At 43.5% G+C, this 22,757-nt stretch overlaps 1 protein-coding gene across 1 annotated transcript in view; it reads left to right on the forward strand.

The window, feature by feature from the left end:
- The window catches only part of NET1 (neuroepithelial cell transforming 1), a 56,629-nt gene that overhangs the window by 4,749 nt on the left and 29,123 nt on the right, over positions 1-22,757 (forward strand). Inside the window, exons 2-3 of the mRNA XM_089676885.1 lie at positions 17,280-17,346; positions 19,729-19,788. Of these exons, the coding sequence (XP_089533011.1) occupies positions 17,280-17,346; positions 19,729-19,788 (127 nt within the window). The remainder of the gene's footprint in view (positions 1-17,279; positions 17,347-19,728; positions 19,789-22,757) is intronic.

The raw sequence follows: 22,757 nt of genomic DNA on the forward strand, positions 1-22,757 counted from the left end.
AAATTCAATGCATGATGGTAACCTGGAGGCTTCTATGCACAGGACTTTCCAAGAAGTCTGAGAATATGCATCAGATTTTAGGCATCCATTGCATCAAAAATGTCATATTGGGTTACTGATGAAGGGTTAAAATATATGTGAACCTTCACCTTGTAAAGCAACCCATTCAGTTTAAAAGAGTGATCACATAACCTCTGTTCTCAGCTGCATTAAGGAGATTAGAGAGCTGGAAGTGGAAACTGCAGGTAGGGGGACATGTCAGGAGGAGAGTCTTAGGCCACTGGAGGAGGACAGGCAGTGCCCCCAGCACAGCCAGAAAACTGACCATGCTAGGATATATGTGCTTCTATGCCTAATGCGGTCAGTTTACAATAGGAATGTGGGGAGATGGGCAGGATCACCAGGTATTTCATGCAAAGGAAGCAACACAAGTACATGGTACAACGTTCACATATCAGTAAAATACACTGTAAATAAGTGCCGCACAGTACAAATGTTACTAGTGATATATCCTATACTGTCCGCTGCTGGAAAAAACATTATTTGAATCCCATCTATACCAAGAAAAATAAAGTGTTACTAAACCCAGGACCCTGGATTCACTATATCTGGTCTCCCACAGTACACAGAACATGGAAATGCAATTATTTTAGTAAATATAAACTACTAAATACCATTTTTATCATCAGCAGTTAGAGCTGTCTTTTGACTTCTGTCAATGTCCAGCAGAGCACTGGTCAAAGCTTGTAGGAGTTTTCATTCTCCTCTCAATGCCTTATGAGATTGCATAACCCCTGACCCTCTGTCTGGACGTGGTGATTGGCCCTGTGCTGATCACTTTCACCCTCCCAAGAAAAAGAGGAAACTCTCCAGCAATTCACAGCATGTGCAGAGTGTCCCCGTGGCTGTGTTCTATCAGGAGATGAGTCAGGGACAGTGGAAGAAGGGGAGGATCAGAGAAGACAGGATCAAACAACCTTTTTACACAATGCAGAGAATTAACCCCCTTAGGTTCCATAGTGAGTATTACAAGCATGCTTTACTGCATATACAGACTGATTTTACTGTTGTGGTTTTAGTAACACTTTAAAGCCTCTAAAGCATAAGGGGGAATGTGAAGGATGGAGCTGGGTAAGTGCTAGGAACCATTTACCATGAGGTGAATACCTTGATAGCAAATTCAGTAGAAATTATGGCAAATTTGTTGCTAATCCTCCCCAAATTTGTTATTTCTAAGATTTTTTTTCCACTTAGAATAGGGGTTCTCAAACTACGGCACGCGGGCCAGATACGACCCGCCACAGCCATGTACTCTGGCCCACCGGGTCAGCCGAGAAAAAATGGACCAGCAAATAGCTAGGCTGCTTACTGGGTTCTCGGCCGTGAGGACCCAGCGAGCGGCAGCCTGGAAGTCCCTGATTTCACCTGCTGCAGCCAGAGGAGCAACAGGAGAGGAGGAGAGTTCACCAATTAGAGTGCATTGTGGTGTCCAGTGCATTATGCAGGCCATAGACAGTTCGTTTATCGGCCGTTTTTTTTTTTGTCCGAAAAACGAAATATCATTCGTTCTGTAAACTGATGTTGCCACCAATAATTGCGAAAATCGGCCGTTTTTTCAGGAATTTTCCAGCATGACCAATAAACTAAATGAGGAGGAACCGCGAAAATCGGCCAATGCCATTGCCCCACTAACAGTGCGAAAATTGGCCAATTATTCTTTCGGACGAAAAATTCGATAAACGAACAGTCTATGGCCTGCATTAGTGTGCAGTGCATTTTAAATATTGTATTTTTTTTGCACTATAAATAAGATATGGGCGGTGTGCATAGGAATTCATATTTTTTTCAAACTATAGTCTGACCCCCCCAACAGTGAAGGTCTGCGAACTGGCCCCCTTTTTAAAACATTTGAGGACCCCTGACTTAGAAATATACTGTAAGAGTGGGCTGTGTGAGTGAAAAGGCAGAAGTTGGGAATAATTAATGGTAATTTTGTTTAGGTGAGAGTGACATGTGATCACAAATACAAGTGAAACTCAAATTAGAATATCGTGCAAAAGTTAATTTATTTCAGTAATGCAACTTAAAAGGTGAAACTAATATATGAGATAGACTCATTACATGCAAAGCAAGATAGTTCAAGTCGTGATTTGTCATAATTGTGATGATTATGGCTTACAGCTCATGAAAACCCCAAATCCACAATCTCAGAAAATTAGAATATTGTGAAAAGGTGAAATATTCTCGGCTCAAAGTGTCCCACTCTAATCAGCTAATTAAGCCATAACACCTGCAAAGGGTTCCTGAGCCTTTAAATGGTCTCTCAGTCTGGTTCAGTAGGAATCCCAATCATGGGAAAGACTACTGACCTAACAGTTGTGCAGAAAACCATCATTGACACCCTCCATAAGGAGGAAAAGCCTCAAAAGGTAATTGCAAAAGAAGTTGGATGTTCCCAAAGTGCTGTATCAAAGCACATTAATAGAAAGTTATGTGGAAGGGAAAAGTGTGGAAGAAAAAGGTACACAAGCAGCAGGGATGACCGCAGCCTGGAGAGGATTGCCAGGAAAAGGCCATTCAAAAGTGTTGGGGACTTTCACAAGGAGTGGACTGAGGCTGGAGTCAGTGCATCAAGCACCACCACACACACACACACACACACACACACACACACACACACACACACACACACAGACGGATCCTGGACATGGGCTTCAAATGTCGTATTCCTCTTGCCAAGCCGCTCCTGAACAACAAACAACGTCAGAAGCGTCTTACCTGGGCTAAAGAAAAACAGACCTGGTCTGTTGCTCAGTGGTCCAAAGTCCTCTTTTCTGATGAGAGCAACTTTTGCATCTCATTTGGAAACCAAGGACCCAGAGTATGGAGGAAGAATGGAGAGGCACACATTGCAAGATGCTTGAAGTCCAATGTGAAGTTTCCACAGTCTGTTGATTTGGGGAGCCATGTCATCTGCTGGTGTTGGTCCACTGTGCTTCATTAAGTCCAGGGTCAACGCAGCCGTCTACCAGGAGATTTTGGAGCACTTCATGCTTCCTTCCGCAGACAAGCTTTATGGGGATGCTGACTTCATTTTCCAGCAGGACTTGGCACCTGCGCACACTGCCAAAAGCACCAAAACCTGGTTCAATGAACGTGGGATTACTGTGCTTGATTGGCCAGCAAACTCGCCTGACCTGAACCCCAGAGAGAATCTATGGGGCATTGCCAAGAGAATGATGAGACATGAAACTGAACAATGCAGAAGAGCTGAAGGCCGCTATTGAAGCTTCCTGGTGTTCCATAACACCTCAGCAGTGCCACAGGCTGATAGCTTCCATGCCACGCCGCATTGAGGCAGTAATTGCTGCAAAAGGGGCCCAAACCAAGTACTGAGTACATATGCATGCTTATACTTTTCAGAGGTCCGATATTCTATGTACAATCCTTGTTTTATTGATTGCATGTAATATTCTAATTTTCTGAGATTGTGGATTTGGAGTTTTCATGAGCTGTAAGCCATAATCATCGCAATTCTGACAAATTACGGCTTGAACTATCTTGCTTTGCATGTAATGAGTCTATCTCATATATTAGTTTCACCTTTTAAGTTGCATTACTGAAATAAATGAACTTTTGCACGATATTCTAATTTTTCGAGTTTCACCTGTATGTTCAAAAAGCGAGAGTTGGGAAGAAAGATCCTTATTCATCATTAGGTGTAAAAAGAGTTGCCATTCATTAAAAAATATAAGTAATTGAATTTGTTGGATATCCACCAATGGAATGTGCTCAGATTCCAAGCCAGGAAGGACAAGTGGGCCTGGTGATAAAACAGAGCAGACATGTTATCTAGGAGCTCCCACACCACTGACCTATAGTTGACTTTAGAGTGCCCACATCACAACCCCATAGCTCCGCAATGAACCAAAGTGCAAAGACTAAAACAGGAGGAAGCCAATAGATTAGTTTCATTTTCAGCAGCTGATTCAATAGGCCACAGCTCCAAGAGGGCATCAGAATGAGAGATGAGGGAGACATCCTCCCCCTCCCTCCCTGCTTATTCTCCTGAACAGGCAGTTTTATTGGAAGATCAGGACTACCACATCTGATGAGGACATTTTGCCATGCTCTCCGCCAAACGAGACCTTAAAATGTAGTAGCAATTTTAGCAAACCTGAGAACTCCAGACACGGACTTGAGGAATACAACTGATTTATTAAAAACAGCGCTGTTTTGACTCAACAGATGGCTTATGCTCTAATCTGCTAAGTGAGTTATAGAAAACAAGCGTATATACCAGCAATGGGCAAACTACGGCCCGCGGGCCGTATACGGCCCGGCGGACCTTTTAATCCGGCCCGCGGAGCTAGGCTCCCGCAAGGCCAGTGGTCGGCAAGCCGCGGCTCTTTACAAATTTAGATGCGGCTCTCCTGTGTGCCGGGCGCCCGCTCCCCTCCCTCCTCTCCCTCCCCTCCCTCCTCCCCCTCCTCTCCCTCCTCTCCCCCCTCTCCCTCCTCTCCCCTCCCTCCTCTCCTCCTCTCCCCTCCTCTCGGACGTCAGGACTCTGCAGCTGTCAGGATGTAGGCGGGGCTACCAAAGGTAAGTGAATTGACACAGGGGGGGGACTTACTATATGGGGGATGAATTACTATATGGGGGACTTACTATATGGGGGACTTACTATATGGGGAATGAATTACTATATGGAGGACTTACTATATGGGGAATGAATTACTATATGGGGGACTTACTATATGGGGAATGAATTACTATATGGAGGACTTACTATATGGGGAATGAATTACTATATGGAGGACTTACTATATGGGGAATGAATTACTATATGGAGGACTTACTATATGGGGGATGAATTACTATATGGGGGATGAATTAATATGGGGGATGAATTACTATGTGGGGGATGAATTACTATGTGGGGGATGAATTACTATGTGGGGGATGAATTACTATGGGGGATGAATTACTATATGGGGGATGAATTACTATGGGGGATGAATTACTATAGGGGGGATGAATTACTATGGGGGACGAATTACTATATGGGGGACGAATTACTATATGGGGGACGAATTACTATATGGGGGATGAATTACTATGGGGGATGAATTACTATATGGGGGATGAATTACTATGGGGGATGAATTACTATATGGGGGATGAATTACTATATGGGGGATTAATTACTATGGGGGATTAATTACTATGCTTACTATGGGGGAATATTACTATACTTACTATGGATGACACATACACATCATTCATCTACTCTTGGTCCGGCCCCCGGGTCCAATATATGAACCCATTGCGGCCCTCAAGTCAAAAAGTTTGCCCACCCCTGGTATATACCAATGATTACATCACAAGGCATACATTAGGAATACTGAATAACCTTGAAATAGCAGTTGCATATAAAAGTGCTAACTACAAGCTGTTACAAATTACTTACAGGAAATAAGGGAGGGGGGAAGATGAGCCGAAAACCTTGCTTTTACAAACACTGGCTGCTAGAAGTGTTAAGAGTCTAAAGGGGAACATTGAGTTATGGGTGCTACCATAAAAATAGTTGTAAAGCCAAGGTTTTTTTTTTCTTTAATGCACCTTAATGCAAAACCTTTCTTGTTCATCCCCCCCATAACACTTACCTCAGTCACATCTCGATCCAGTGCTGTGCCCCCTCTCTATTTTCACTGGCTCTTTGGCAGTAGCGGGAGCCATTGGCTCCTGCTGCTGTCAATCAAAACATTTGAGGAGGGAGAGGGGGCGTGGTTGAGCCGTGCTGTGTGTTTTTATTATAGGAAGACAACCAGGCTTGGGATTGAGCCCGCATTATTGCTCAACTGTGGGAACACACGTTTTATGTTTGCAGCCTTTGCATATTTATTGATTTATTTCACATTATTTATTAATTTATATATTGTTTGATACACATTTATTTAGAGGGTAAGAGTATGGGACTATCCTCACATATATGAGCTCTCTCTTGTAGACATTGCCTCCCACATTCCGCAGTGACAACTACCTAAGGAGACCCGGATGTGTGCTCATCTAACTTTTGTCTTGTCATGTTGTCCTGACAACAGTGTTATGTGTCCTTACTTGAACTAGCAAACGCTACAGCGTATAGTTATACCAGAAGTTTTTTAAGACCTTTTTTTTTTTTTTTTTTTTTTATTACTCTTTCATAGTTGTACATAGTGATCATCTTACTAATTCTGATAGACTGAGGTCCTATTGAGTCATTAACCTAACCTTACCTCATTGTCACATTAAAGCGGAGTTCCACTCTGTATAAAAATAAAAGACAGCAGCTACAAAAACTGTAGCTGCTGACTTTTAAATAACAGCCACTTACCTGTCCCACAGTGCCCTTGCCGCAGCCTGTTTCACCAGCTGTCATGTATTCCTGGCGCCGGCATCTTCAGTGTGGACACCCGGCTGCTACAGCTTGCGTCTTCACAGCCAGGTGTCCACTGCGCATTTGAGAGTAGCGCTGCGCTTGCTGAATGGCCCCGTCGTCCTCTGGGACCTGTCACGTGTCCCACAAGACTACAGTTGACTAGGCGATCGCAGCGGAAGTGGGAGCAGGGTACCAACACCCCCCCCCCCCCGCTCCCAAAAGGTGCCAATCCCCTTTTGGGTGGAACTCTGCTTTAAAGAGAATGGTTTGGTGGTTTATTTGTAGACTAAGGTTTAGGAACTTCTTCTGTTTTTCATGGTATATTGTTGGGCTTCATCGTGCATCTCTGGATGGTATACAATGTAGCTTTGATTATCTCTCAACTTGGGGTAGAGCTTACAGTAGGGTCACAGGTCTTTATGCATGTAATCATGTGCGAGGTGTGGAATTCCTTGGAATTTCTCTTTACGGTTTTGTGAGAAATGTCTGTCATTTCATTTGTCTCTCTAGATTTTATGAGGTTGAGTGGCAGGGCGGTGATGTCTCGCTGTCTATTTTTTCCAATCAGAGAATTCTTTGCATTCTTTGCAAATCCTTTTCTGAATGCCACCTGTGCCAAGCAAATTTCCTCCTGTGTTCAGAATGCAGCTGGGCAGCTGCTTGTCTCGGGACCTGCAAAGCAAGCGGCAATCACTGTAGTAGCAGTGTCTACTTTAGCTATTTCTAGCTTCTAGGGGCATTGGCTAGAGTCTTCTAAAGACGTACAATTGCACGAAACGCATTGGGTGGAGCTATACGTGCAGACGTCACGCCATCAATTCTGGTTCCAGGACTGGTGGCCATCTTAGTAAATGTCATTATCTGTTGTTAGAACTTCATATGGATGAAAAGGCATACTGCTTGTAATGTGCTTTCATATTCCTATTCTTGGTGCTTACTTTGCTTTTGATTATGCCCAAGTATCCCATGTGGGGTGAGAGAGTTCCATGGTCTATGTTCTGCTCACCTCTGTAATTGCATGCTTTTCCAATGCAGCAATTGTCAGTGGGCACAGTTCTCCCTCAATACATAGCCAGTGTCCTCCTTTGCTGATGGATCATTTTGTACCTCTCCTAGCATAGGTCCTTCATTTACCAGAAAATGCACACTGGAGCAGGATAAGGAGCTGAGGGATGACATGACAGCCCATGTGGAGTAGAGCTGTAGTACTGAAAACAGATGTCCTTAGATTGTACGCCCCTTGAGGGTTAGGGACTGATGTGAATGTACAATATATGTAAAGTGCTGTGTAAATTGACGGCGCTATATCAGTACCTGAAATAAATAAGTCTGTCCCTGTAATGCAGGCCATAGACGGGGAGAAAACAGAGCCAAAAATTCATCCAAAAAAATAATTGCCCGATTTTCGGATCGATAGTGGCTGAATTGGTCGTCCGGTTTTCTTGATTTTGACGCATTTTTTTAATCGTTCATGTTGGGAAAAACACCGGCCGATTTTGCCCATCGACCGATTTTCACAGCAATGATGGGCAAATCAGACGATCTTTTTCCCGATTAAAAAAAAAAATGCGCATGAGCCGTGACCAAAGAAAAAGAAGAACATCTGTATCCCTTTGTATCCATACAAATAGATACAATGTTTGCAACCGCAATACTTAGAAATGTCAAATCTATTAGCGGTGTCCCTGCAGAGAGTTCCACTATGATATTTGACATTTAAAAGTATAAGGGTTGCACCATTGTATCTATTTGTATCCGAATAGAAACATCTGTATCTGAAATGGATACAAATAGAATATGAATAAGAAGAAAAAGTTGCCACATTGTATCTATTTCTTCTTCTTTTAAATGTCAAATATAGCAGAGCTCTCTGCAGGGACACCGCTATTATATTAATTGCCGGACATAGACGGGATGAAAATCAGCCGACTTTTTTTTTTTTTTACCAATGGTGGTAACGTCGGCTGATTGAACAACCGATTTTTCGTTTTTCTTAAAAAAAAAAACGTCCGGTTTTCTCCCCGTCTATGGCCTGCATAAGTCTGTAATGCTTGCCATACACCAGGGTTCAAAATTTCAAGTCCTGAGCTACTAGCCAGGCCTTAAGAGTTGGTCACCACCAGTTGCCCCACCCAACCCCTACCCTGTCCTGCCCCTAACTCCGCCCCTAAACACGCCCTCATAAATTATCTCCTGAAACAACACTGTTAAATGTTACCCACGTTATATCAGGGTCCCCAGAGTCTTCCCCCCCCCCCCATATTACATCAGGGCCTCCAATGTCCCCCTAAACACTCCATCATACTTAGAACATGCACCGCATACAACCATAACTCCCCATAATCTTTGACTCACCAAACCTAACTCTACCAAGCATATCCTACCTACTGTCCAACCCAGCAGTACCTTAAGTGCCCCATACTCTACCACCCATAATAACCCTATCATCCTGAACCTGTCCAAACCACCCATACATGCAGGTTTACACACAGACACACATGTACATACACACACAGAGACACATATGTGCATACATGCACACACGTACACACACGGATACATGTACATACACACATGTACACAGCCCTATAAAAAGTTTCAGTACTTTACCTTCAGTCACAGAGCTGGTTACTGCACTCTAGGGGGAAGCAGAGAGCACAGCACACATTCCCCCTTCCTTTGCTTTCACTTTGCTCAACTATTGAGCATGCTGACGGCTCCCACTGTGAGTGTCAGAGCCGGCCCTGAGTTCCAAGCCTGCTCAGCAAGATGGCCCTGGGGGGCACACTCACCCCCACCTTATTTCCACTCTCCAATGCGAGCAGGCGAGTGGACATTTCGAGGCCTGCCATACACTATATGTGCAACCTCCTTTAGACCTACTATCAACTATGTAGTGCAAGGGCTTGTCTGATTGGATACAGATAGATTGGGGTATCTTCATTTTATATATATTTGGTACATTTTAAAGGGTGTACAATCAGATCGTATAGTTTATGGCAACCTTTATACAGCTGAAATTAACTCGATTACATGTGCCCATGTGGAAGCGGGCGGAGGGGGTACAGATAACAGAGAGAGATCCCTTTATCACGTTCCCCTGGGTTTAGGTGTCCACATTACAATTTCTGTTATGACCACATTTAGGCTCCTTGCATGAAGGGTTTTAGCTTATTAGCAGATTTGGGTATTGAGACCCGTCTTCTGTGCTGAGTCTGTTTGCAGCAGCTGCACAGACAAATTTTGACATGTGACAGTGTCTGTGCTGCTGTGTCTGCATACACTTCTATGGGCTGCCTGCGTGCATTTCTAAAGTGGCCTCGTCAAATGGTGGGAGTGGCCAAATTGCACAGTGGTAGGGGTCTTAAAGGGGCATTGTTAAATAGCAGGATGGTTTTACCATGAGGCTCCATTCACAATGTGTGAGCAACTGGTGGTGTGCTTGTGGTGCCATTAATGGCACCCCAAACGTGGGAGCAAGCATGCAGCACAAGGAGGTTGTACTATCAGCTTGTATACTGTATGGCCGTCTTAAAGGAAGAAGTAGGGAAAAGGATGGAATAAACTACTGGCTGCTATCTTCACATGCAAAGTCAACCACCACCCCCTCCAGCCTCAACAGCAGATAAACTAATTGATCACAGACTGTAGCCATACTACAGAAGATTACTTGAAACATCCCATTGCATCAGACAAGAACACATTTATAGTACAGCAAAGAAGGTGTTGAAGATGTTTTTACTGCTGTTCCTGTGCCAGGGTCAGGAATGGAGAGGACGTCTCTCTCCAATGGGGTCACAGAGAGGAAGTCTCCCTCCAGTGGGGGGGGGGGGGGGGGTGTCACAGAGACAGGAAGTCTCTCTCCAGGGGGGGGGGTTCACAGAGACAGGAAGTCTCCCTCCAGTGGAGGGGGGGTCACGTGGAGGGGGGGTCACAGAGACAGGAAGTCTCCCTCCAGTGGGGGGGGGGGTCACAGAGACAGGAAGTCTCCCTCCAGTGGGGGGGGGGGTCACAGAGACAGGAAGTCTCCCTCCAGTGGGGGGGGGGGGTCACAGAGACAGGAAGTCTCCCTCCAGTGGGGGGGGGGGTCACAGAGACAGGAAGTCTCCCTCCAGTGGGGGGGGGGGTCACAGAGACAGGAAGTCTCCCTCCAGTGGGGGGGTCACAGAGACAGGAAGTCTCCCTCCAGTGGGGGGGGGGTCACAGAGACAGGAAGTCTCCCTCCAGTGGGGGGGGGGGGTCACAGAGACAGGAAGTCTCCCTCCAGTGGGGGGGGGGGTCACAGAGACAGGAAGTCTCCCTCCAGTGGGGGGGGGGTCACAGAGACAGGAAGTCTCCCTCCAGTGGGGGGGGGGGTCACAGAGACAGGAAGTCTTTCCAGTGGTGGTCACAGAAACAGGAAGTCTCTCTCCCTCTAGTAGGGGGGGGTGTTACAGGAACAGGAGTTGTTGGGAAGACCCCTTCCATTGGTCTCTCAGCAACAGGAAGTCTCCCTCCAGCGGGGTCACAGGGTCAGGAAGTGAGGGAAAGTCTCCCTTTAGTGGGGTCACAGAGGAAATTCCCTCACTTCCTGTCCCCTTGACTCCACTGGAAGGAAAGTTACCTTGAAGTGGGGTCAAAGAAACAGGAAGTCTCTCTCCAGTGCGGTCACTAAAGACTGTTCTAGGTAGCAACAATTGTGGTAAATAAAGCGTAGGTTGGCATGTATGGTGGCATGGTATAAATTGGCAGTGTCAGCTTGACTTGTAGTTCTACAGTAGCTGGAGAGGCAGTTGCTCTATGCTATGTCACTTATACATTTTAAAGCAGTTCTTTTCTTTTTTACCCCAAAGGAACCCTGAAAATAACTTTCAGGTCTCAGGGTAACCCTTACTAAAATCAATTTATTGGGAGTCAGTGGTAAAAATGTCCACCTTACGGTGGTGGTCAGTAGGAACAATGTTCCCCTTATGTCTGCACACATATACCCCCCTCTGCACACATGTTCCATCCCCGTACCCCCTCTGCACACATGTTCCATCCCCGTACCCCCTCTGCACACATGTTCCATCCCCGTACCCCCTCTGCACACATGTTCCATCCCCGTACCCCCTCTGCACACATGTTCCATCCCCGTACCCCCTCTGCACACATGTTCCATCCCCATACTCCCCGTGCACACGTTCCATCACTTCTGCCAGGAAGGAAGCCGAGCCTTTGGCTAACAGTTAACCCCTCAATTTCCAGACAGTTAAGGTAATCAGTGGGTGCTTTTAGCAGTACAAAGTATAAGTGACTGGCAACTGAGGGATTACTGTTAGCCACAGGCTCAGCTCCCTCTCCAGCAGCTATGGGGTTAAGTCTGTGTAGCTGCTTAGCTACCTCCCCAGCAACTATGGGGTTAAGTCTGTTTCACAGCTTTTCTCCTTCCCCTGTTCACCTCTGCATTTACATAGTAGCTATTAAATCCCTTATCTCTCCTTGTGTGTCCCAGGGATTGGCACAGTTAATAGTGATGACTGATGTCTGTCTTCCTGCTTGGCTGTCACGGTGCCTTCTGAATCTTCAGTGAAATTCTTTACCCCAGCCTGCCTGTGATGTTAGGCATGTATGGAGTTAAAGTGGTTGTAAAAGCTGAAGGTAAAAAACCTTCTGTGTGCAGCAGTGCCCCCAGCCCACTCAGTACTTACCTGAGCCACATCGCGATCCAGTGATGTGAATGACAGTTTTGGCTGTTCTGGGTCTCTGACTCCTCATTGGATGAGACAGCAAGCGGAAGCCATTGGCTCCCATTGCTGTCAATTACAGCCAGTCAATTACAGCTCTGTCAGAGGGAGCGGGGCCAAGCTGTTGTTCTTTGTGTGAATGGATACACGGAACAGCGGGTGCCCCATAGTAAGCTGCTTGCTGTGGGGGCACCTGACAGACAGGAGGAGCCAGGAGAGCTTGCGAGAGACCTGAGAAGAGGAGGATCCAGGGTGTTCTTTGCAAAACCACTGCACACAGTAGGTAAGTATAGACATGTTTGTCATTTTACATATAAAAAAAAATTAACCTTTAGAATCGCTTTAAATGCTTTCAGCTTTAGGATGGCTGACAGCTGTTACTATTGCATGGGAGGAGGGGCACACTGCATCTGTGAGCAGTTCAGACTGGGAACCTCAGACTGGTCCACCCACTACAGCCAGCAGGATTTGCATCAGTGCTTGCTGACATGAGAACTACAGGAGGGATGTCCCAAGACCATTGTCTGGGGGAATGCAAGGCATAGCAGCCACCGGTCTTACAAGGAGGAAGACAAAGGGGATTAACCCCTTGACTACAGAGGTGACTAGAAGACTGACTACATAGTCAGGGAAGGTAGGAGCAATAAAACTATGTAAAGAAGTTTTTGCCCAGAGTTCTGCTTTTAAACTAACCATCTGTAGTTACTTGTAAAGACTTTGCGCACTCTTTACAGCAATATTAAAGGCAGTTTAAAAAAAGTCATACTTACCTGCTCTCTGCAGTGGTTTTGCACGAAGCAGCCCCAATCTGTCCCTTGCCGGTGCTTCTGGCCCCTCCCTCTTGCCAAGTGCCACCAGAGCAAGTAGATTGCTATGGAGGCACCCAAGGAGGCTCACTCCCAAGCCACTGCTCTGCATGTCAATTCACAGAGAGGTGGCTCAGCCCTGCCCCTGTCTCTCTCTCTCTCACTCATTGGCTCACTGGCCATGATTGACAGCAACGAGAGCCAATGGCTTCCGCTGTTGTCTAGCCAATGAGGAGGTAGAATCCCCCGAGATCCGACGCTTTCATGCACATCGCTGGATTGCAATGGGGCTCAGGTAAGTATTTGGGGGGGGGCTGGTGCACACAGAAGGTTTTTTACCTTCCTGCATAGAGTAAAAAAAAACTTTGAGCCTTTAGAACCATTTTAAATGTAGGCACCACACTGGCCTTGAAACAATCTTGTGGCACAGAGCAAATTGTTAGAGTCTCTAAAATTAGTAACAATGGCTTTGAAATAACAGAACTTAACTCTTTGAGGACATGAGGGTGTAAGCCATTTGGTGCTTTATTCACCTTCAGTTATTCAGACAGTGCATGTGACTGTCAATAAACATTCTCAGGTGGAGAATCTTCCAGGTTCAGGTGTTTTGAATTGCAGTGGTTAGTTCTCCACTAGAGAATGTTTGGTAAAAATGTCATTCTCAGCTTTGTAAATGGACCCCATAATGGGGTGAATTTACTAAGATTAGAGCAGCTGTGCATGGCAACCAATCAGCTTTTGTTGAAGATAAACTGGTTGCTATGTACAACTGCTCCAGGTTCTGTGAGCTCTAGTCTTTTTTTTTTTTTTTTTTTTTTTATTAATTGTAAGACATTATTTAGCCACTAGATGGTAGAAGATGACAAATGTTGTGAATTTTTTGTTTTTCCTCTGAGCTAGTAACTTCCTTGAGATATGCAAGTGGGATGAAGTCAGAAGTGTGATTATGCAGCTTCTGAGTTCCGTATGCGATTTGAAAAGTAGCAGGAACATGCTATAAATAGTCCGCTTTGCAACCAAGGTCTATTTTAAACCTATCGAGGTGTATTTGTATTAAATGTCTATTCTTTTGTGATTTTTATGTTATGGGAAAATTAGGCCATCAATGTAAAAGCTGCAATTACTGTTTGTCAGGTTGAGAGACAAATGAGGGCAGCCGTGTTGACTCTTTAGGGCTCGGGCGCACACAATATTTTTTAACGCTGCTTTTAGGGGTGTCTGACTGACGTCCATTCTGGCCAATGAACTGAATTAACACCCATGCGCTTGACGCGTCTAACCACTTTTACGTGCATCAAACATTTCTTTTCTGCAAAAAACTCAGCTGACTAGAAGAAAGGCATTTAAGAGAGGTTTACCAATGCCCTGTGTGCATGAGGCCATAGAGTTTTTTGTAAAGTTTTTCTTAAAGTATAACCTCTTTTTTGAGGAGGATTTGGACAGGGATTAGAACAGGGGCCTCCAAACTTTCTAAGCAAAGGGCCAGTTTACTGTCCTTCAGGCTTTAGGGGGGCCGAACTGTGTCCAGTGGGAGTAAACAATGCCCCATATTTGTTTCTATTGGGAAGAATAGTGCCCCATCAATGGTTTCAGTGGGAGGACTAGTGCCCTATCAATGGTGTCAGTGGGGCGAATAGTGCCCCATCCATTGGTGTCAGTGAGATGAATAGTGTCCTAAGGGCCGGATAAAGGCAAACAAAGGGCCACATCCAGCCCCCAAGCCACAGTTTGGAGACCACTGGATTAGAATCACTGTCAGGTCTTCATTGCTTTCTGTGTCCCAGTTGGGGAGATTCATACTCTCTAACGTAGTAGTGTTGGGGTGGGGGGAGCGCATAGGAGAAAAATGATTTAAAAAATAGTTAAAGCATCCAAGTCCTGATAGAAGCTCATTTTAACACTTCAATGTCTAATGCTGAGCTACTGGCTTCAGCATTTGACCTGCTGACCTGCATCAGATATGCAGATAAAGATTTCTGACTTTATTCCAGTTTTTTTTATTTATTTATTTATTTATTTCAGATACTTATATAGCGCTGTCAATTTTACGCAGCGCTTTTACATATATATATTGTACATTCACATCAGTCCCTAACCCTCAAGGGATGTACAATCTGAGGTCACTAACTCACATTCATACATACACATACTAGGGCCAATTTAGACAGGAGCCAATTCACCTACCAGCATGTCTTTGGAGTGTGGGAGGAAACCGGAGTACCCGGAGGAAACCCACGCAGGCACAGGGAGAACATGCAAACTCCAGGCAGGTGGTGGTGCACACTTGTTTCAGAACACTGACATCATACTGAAGCCAGGCAACTAGTTAGTATCTTTTAAAAGATCAGCAATAGCAACACCTATGTTTCCCTACGTCTTAAGGTTTGGTGCTTACGTCTAAAGTCATTGTGCTTATGCGTTACGTTGCGCAGTAACGTGCATTGCGTAACAGGCTTGGATAATTTTTCCCAGCATGTCACATGGCATGGTAGCATTACTGTGCTGTGTGCTATCTTTATTAGGTGTGTTAGGATGCATTTCAAAATGCACGTTGGCTCACGTTAATGCAAAGCTTTTTGTAAAAATGTAGAGTGCATCGTTTCCACTCAGACGAGACCAATGGGCTTGCTTTTGAGAGCTCACAGTAGAGCACAATCATTGTGTAGAAATATCAAAATGAAAGCACAGTTTTTCTATTTAGAGACCTAATCTGTCAGATCCTAAATACATATATCATTACACGTTATTCATAGAAAGATCCTGAAACATCAAAGCAAAGCTGTAATTAAGTGTACTCTTTGAAACCAATGGTAATGCTGCAATGCACTGCCGTGGACCTTGAGAACATGAATTCTCAGGTGTAGGGATAAAAGCCATTCATAAGTATAATAAAGCAAGCAAATTGAGCTCTACTAGATGACAATACTAAGGGAATGCATCAAAGGAGAGAAAGTCCAAGGACCTTTTCAGGTCTCTAAATGTCCACTAGAAGGCAGCTTGTCGTGAGAACAGGAGATGACTCCGTGAATAGATCAAGGAAGGGAGAGAACAAGCGCCATCTGGGTGTAGTATTGTAAAAAACATTTAATGAACAAATAAACACGATGCACTCACAATGGAAAAGTGATCTAGGTGTGTATGGAAATAAAGATAGTCGTCAGTGTGGGTCCCGGACTGCAATAGATGGAGGCTGTAAACCGGCTGGCAGGTAGCTCTGGAGGCTCCCAGGGTTTCCTGGTCAGCGTGGAACGCAGCACGATGGGTGGAAGTGACGTCAACAACCGGAACTGCTGATCAAAGATGCCATGCGCTCCTTCTTAAGGCCATGATGGAGCCATCTTGGAGATGGTATTTAAGGGCATCAGGGGCGGATCATTTGCAAGTCTATGGCAACTATAGGGAATACTTTACAGATGCCAGGGACAGAAAAATGATGTAAAAAGACATGTTTACAGATGCCAGGGACAGAAAAATCATGTTAAGTATTCCCTATAGTTGCCATAGACTTGCAAATGATCCGGCCCTGATGCCCGTAAATACCATCTCCAAGATGGCTCCATCATGGCCTGAAGGAGCGCATGCTCTGCAACGCGTCGCCATCTTTGATCGGCAGTTCTGGTTGTTGACGTCACTTCCGCCCATCGTACTGCATTCCACGCCGACCAAGGAGCCTCCTGAACTACCTGCTAGCCGGTTCACAGCCTCCATTTATTGCAGTCCAGGACCCACACTGACGACCATCTTTATTTCCATACATGCCTAGATCATTCCTCCATTGTGGGTGCTATTGTGCTTTTTTTGTTCATTAAATGGTGTTTACAATATTACACCCAGATGGTGCTTGTTCTCTCCCTTCCTTGATAAAAGCCATTCACTTTACTCCATCCCACGGTGCAGCTGTTGCTGCCCGAGAGACCTATTACCAGCCCTAAGGGCAACTAAATGGGTGGAGGGAAATACGGTTACTCTTATGCAGCACTGTTTACTGAAAAGGATTTTCTTCAACACAAAGGTGTTCGCATATTGATAGGAATGTTTACATTAAATTGGTCACATTCATACTGTAAGTCAAACAATAAAAAGATTATAGAGTACTTTACCAGGAAAAGAAGAAGCTATGTAATGGGCAGCTGCAGTCTTAGTGCCGTATGAGCTAAGAAACAGAAGGGGGATCTACAGGTGTGCATGGGTATGGATGGTTTTGTGAGCATTGCTTTATTGCCATAATAGATAAACTGTAAAATAAGTCCTAATTGTTAAATTGCACTGCTCACTGTTAAAATGACCTTGCCTGCTTTAAGTGTTTTATTTTGTCTGAACTGATTTTAAACTGCTGCTCTTTTTCAGACATTCCCTAAGAAGAGGAAGCTCTTTCACATTCCTGACCCCTGGGCCACAATGGGATTTTACTTTGGTTAGTGCTGTCTGACTGTATTTACATGTGTGTGTAACAGGCACCCTTCAATTACGTTTCTGTTTAGTCTCAGTTAAGCCTTGCAACTATACATTTAGGTACAAGAGTGAAGCAAAACTGTTGTTAAAATTTAAAGCAAAACCTCACCCAAAAAAGGAAAGTTCCACTCTTTCTAATCTTCCCCACCTCCTCTAACATGTTTTTGCTGTTGTTGTTGTTTTTAATGTTAATGCACATGTATGATTTATTATTTCCCCTTTGTTTGGACTTAAAGGAGTAGTATAGCCAAAGCTTTTTATTTTTTTATTTTTTTTAGCTGCACATCTGTGGATCACAGGAGTGCAGTTAGTTGTGCACTCCTCTGAACCGTTTCCATCTGACAGCAACAGAGCCGGTCCAGGCTCTAAAAAGATCCCGACCATATGGTTGAGATCCACTCAGAAGCCTGGACCGGCAGCTGGTTCATCCCCTCAGCAATCTACGGAGATCCTGAGCTAGCCCCTCCCCTCCACAGCCTATTGCTTGAGGTGCAGAGCAGAGAGCTGGTGACTGACTCTGCTCAGAGTGGACTGGAGAACTGAGTGATCAGCCGTGTTTGATCACTCAGTTCTCACTTCAGAGTCAGTGAGGGACAGATGCAGCATCCAGCTAGGTGGGTATAATGTGTGTTTCCCCCCCACAGCTCATACTTCTCTACATTTACACTCTTACAAACACATATACATGCGTTTATACGTGTAAGCACATAGAGAGTATGTTCTTATATTTTTGGATCCTGTGTTCCTGACCTGATGCAGTGCATTTCTACGCACCTGTGTGAATGGCTCCATTGAAAACCATGCAGCTGTGTTCAGATCTGTAATTAAAATTCCTTGTATATGCTTTTTTTTTTTTTATGGACGTGTGACTGAAGCTTAAAAGTCAGCAGCTGCTGTATTTGTAGGTGCTGACTTTTATTTATTTAATTTTAATGCCTGAAGAACCTCTTTTCCCACACATTAAAGATAACCTTGAAAAGAAGATAGAAAATACTTCTCTCATGTCAATACCATTGCTGTAACGCAGAGAAATCATACCTGAAATCTCTTCAGAAACCAAGAGTTTTGGATTTCTGGTTCCCACCTCTCCTTAATTGTTCCTTCCACTAATTCCTATACCACTAGGATGCAGTGGTGAGGTAGGGTTGGGGGAAGTGCAGTGGGGGACCAGGAATCAGTTGTGGAAGAGATTGCAGGGGATCATTTCTAAGCTGAGTATACACTGATAGGGTTGTTTTTTTTTTGTTGTTTTTTTTTTTAAATCAGATGATGGTTTTCTAGCATGTTCCTTCAACAAAAGCTGGTAATTACTGGTTTCTGTCTGAGAGACAGCTGTACATACTGACCAAAAGTCGGTCAGCTCCTGCTGAACCAGCTGATCTTTGGCCAGTATGTATCCAGCTTCAAAGACACGTGGGCAGGATGAGATGTAAATATTTACTGTCTTCTTTGCAGGGGATATCTTTTTAGGCACATTGACTTTAGCAACTGAGTTGTTTGTCTTTTTTTTGACACTAAGCTGCATTGTCAGTTTCTAAGGGATTTTTTTTTGCATTTAAACAATAAAAAACATTTAAGACTCAGTAAATGTTCATAAAATATAATCTCTGTGAATAAGGCCTAAGCCTTCCCAGCTAATTTTGCAGGTTAGTAGTTGTGCTGAATTCATGGCTGAAAATCTTATGATCTGTTACGGGGTCAGGAAAGTTACCAAGCATAGTTCGGTGGGTGTCAGTGCTGTGGTCTGTTCTGACTGCATGAATGTAGTCTCGATGGCAAAAAATGATCAGTTAGGTTGCTTTGCTGTTTTGTCCTTTGCAAGGGACTTTTTTGGTTCTGTGAAAACTTTTATGGCTTTTTATTAGACAGATGAATATGCAAAACTATTTTATAGTAAGACATTTTTATCATTTATTATGTTGCGTTAAATATGTACAGCTTACTTGACTGGGTTATTTTAAACAAATGACAAGCCGCTTTAAGCCAAGTAACAATAAATTTGTAGTGATGTGTAAAGTGTAAAAAAAAGAATTCACTTGCCTCTTTAAAAGTCCTAAACCAACCCAGATGTGATCTTGCAAGTGAATTAACAGACATGTTTAGTCTTGCATATTGTGTTTTGCTATGTGGATATGTCTGCTACAGCATTTATCGTTTTTTGTGTTTTTCTTTTTCTTTTTTGTGGAAAATCCCAATTCCCATGTGATTGTAGAACTTCTGTGTACCTGTATGATAAATCAAAGTATTTTCGAATAGGGTATATTTTCTTTAAGATACTCTGCTTGCCCAAGGCTACTGTTTGCTGTTTATAAGTGACGTGTACTTTTTGTTCATTTGTTTTCAGAAAAGGAAACGCAGAGAAAAGGATGATGACACTTTCAGTCTTTGCAGCTTTGATCTTAAGGTAACAAGATCTTCTGTACATTATAGAGAAGGTCTGACGTACATTGGCTTGGATTGCCAAAATACACAATTGTATTAGCTGATATACAGCTTTCTCTCTGCTCAAAGGTGTAGGGTGTTTTGTTTTATGCTGCAATACTTTTAGCATGCATATTTTGAGAAGTCTTTTAAAGAAAACTTTGCTCACAACAAAAGGGTACACATTAAAGCGGAGCTCCACCCAAAAGGGGAAGTTCCACTTTAAGGACTAGTCCTTTGCTCCCCGTTAAGGATTGGCACCTTTGGGGAGTGGGGGTTGACAGGTACCCACTCTCGTACATTAGGTGTCTCACTTGGCTTTTATTTACTGGTGGTGATCACTTTAGCTGCTACAAATTACATGGGACATTGGTAGTCTTATGTGTGTGTTTTTTTTTTTTTTTCTTATTCTTCTTGTGATATTCTACTAAACATTTGCAGGTTCTAGTGTTCTTACGGGATTATCTTTTGGTTATACATGAAAGTGAGATAACAGTTTACCAAGTGGTGACTTCTATTATGTGGAGAGAATTCTGGAATCTAGACAGTCCTGTTTCTCACAGCATTTCTTATTACTGAGGATTTTTTTTTCTCCTGAGTAAAGGATCATCAGTTATATTACTGTGCCACTTTAAAAATGACTAACTTCTATGTTTACCTTTTTATAAGGTACTACCCTTGTTTCTTGGCAACAATATCCAACACATAGTGCAGATAAATCACAGTCAAATACTCCCACTCCCTTTTTTTTTCAAATGCATAATATAAAAGTGTAGATAATATTTTTTCCTATTTTAATATAACAGTCTACAGAAGCCTTTGTCAACCTTTGCAACACTGAGGAATCTCTGAAAATAATTTTCGGTCTCGGAATCAGGGAACCTCTGCTAAAAAGTATTATATTTAGAGCTCACCGTACATCAGCATGATGGTCACTGAGAAAAATGCTGCTTACATTTGTTGTCAGTGGGAAGGATCCACCCTCACAGATAGCTAGAAAAATCATTGGTGTCAGCGGTTTGTGTGAGAGGCAGAAATTGCTCAAGGAACCCACAGCAACCTCTGGAGGAACCCAAGGGATGCACAGAAACCTGGTTGGGAGAAGCTGCCAGTCTACAGGCTTACGTTGGCCATAGACTGATCACCATTTTTCACTTTTAGCAGAGACTTTAAAGCCATGGTTGTCATCTTGGAAGGTATAAGGGGGCTTCAACTGTAGCTCCTGACCTCACCAAAGGAGCTCACAATCACATTCAGTATATGTGATACTATGGGTCTGTCAGAGACTGCAGACATACTACAAATTCTAGTCGGATATTGTGCACATGTGTTTGGAGACTGCAAAAGAATGTGACCAACTGAGAACATCTTGCAGGAGGCTATTTGTGACCACAGTTATCACCCCCTTTACAAATCAATGCTTTCACTGCTGGGGTATGAGGGTCAAACAACAAGTTTCCAGAGTGCTGCAAGTTGCTCTGGGGCCACAGGTTGGGCACCAGGGCCTTAAATTGTAACTGCACTTTGCCTCCAATCCTCCCTGCCAGTCTTATGCTCATCTGTCCCTGATCTACGAGCTCTAGCCAACAGGTTTGCCTAACCTCTATATTCTCTGGATGGATTCACTCATGCACTTTGCACTTTTATTCATTCCTATTAAAGTCCAGAGCAGTGTTTCTTGACCAGGGTTCCATGGAACCCCAGGCTTCCTCCAGAGGATGCTAGTGGTTTCCTGAAAGTAGAGCAGTTGCAGATTATTTTCCTGCTTACACTGACCATCAATGTTAGGGATCTCTACTATACTCTCCACCAGGGGGGATGTTTAAAATCAACTGCTTGCAAAACCACTTCAAAATATATTCCCATGGGCAATACGTTTAAAAGGCTAAAAATAAAACCTATGAGGCTCACACCAAACTTAGAGAAGGTTTAAATAATAAGAAAAGGGCATTTAAAAATGAAGGAACTGTCATGTAAAATTTACGAAGAATATGACAACATGCAAAAAGGAAATCAAGGCCACAAAAGCTCCAAACGAACAACTGGTTGCAAAAGAGAATAGGGCAAACCTCCCAAAAATTTTCAACTATATTATTAGCAAAAAGGTCAGGACTGTAGGTTCTTTACAAGATAATTTTAGAGTTGGTGACTGGGAACAAAGAGAAGGAAAATGTCTTAATGTATACAAAGGAACATGGGAGAGCTCAACCCATAACGGGGATATTATTGACATAAACCCAAAAGAACCACAGTGGCTAAAAAGCTGATATGGTCCAGAAACATTTAGACAAAATAAAGGTGAATATTGCACATGGACCAGATGGCATACACCCATGTGCCCTCAAAGAGTTGAGCTCTGTTATTTTTAATAAATTGCTTCTAATTTTTAGACTCTTAATTACTAGCTTGTCACGACTGGATTAGCACAAGGCTCATGTGATGCGCTACGGCGCCGCGTTACTTTAACTGACAATTGCGCGTTCATGCAACGCTGCACCCTAATGAAATTTTACGTCCTTTTTGTTCCCCCCCACGAATAGAGCTTTCTTTCAGTGGTATTTGATTGCCTGTGTGTTTTTTTGCGCTATAAAAAAAGAAGACTGACAATTTTGAGAAAAAAAAAAGATATTTGACTTTTTGCTATTAAACATGTCCAGTAAAAAAAATTTTTTAAAAATCCAATTTCGGCATAAATTTAGGCCAAAATGTATTCTGCTACATGTCTTTGCTATAAAAAAATCCAATACATGTAAATTAATTGGTTTACGTGAAAGTTATAGTGTTTACTAATGGCGATATATACACTGGGATTTATTTATTTTTTAATATTTACTAATAATGGCAGCGATCAGCGACTTATAGCGGGACTGTGGCGGGCATTCTGACACTGGGGGGAACTGACTTGGTGTCACTGACATCCCCAGTGACACCAATACAGTGATCAGTGCTAAT

This window comes from Staurois parvus, unplaced genomic scaffold, assembly GCF_062004578.1.
Source record: "Staurois parvus isolate SC_StPar_1 unplaced genomic scaffold, SC_StPar_1.0 ptg000175l, whole genome shotgun sequence".
Lineage (NCBI taxonomy): Eukaryota > Metazoa > Chordata > Amphibia > Anura > Ranidae > Staurois > Staurois parvus.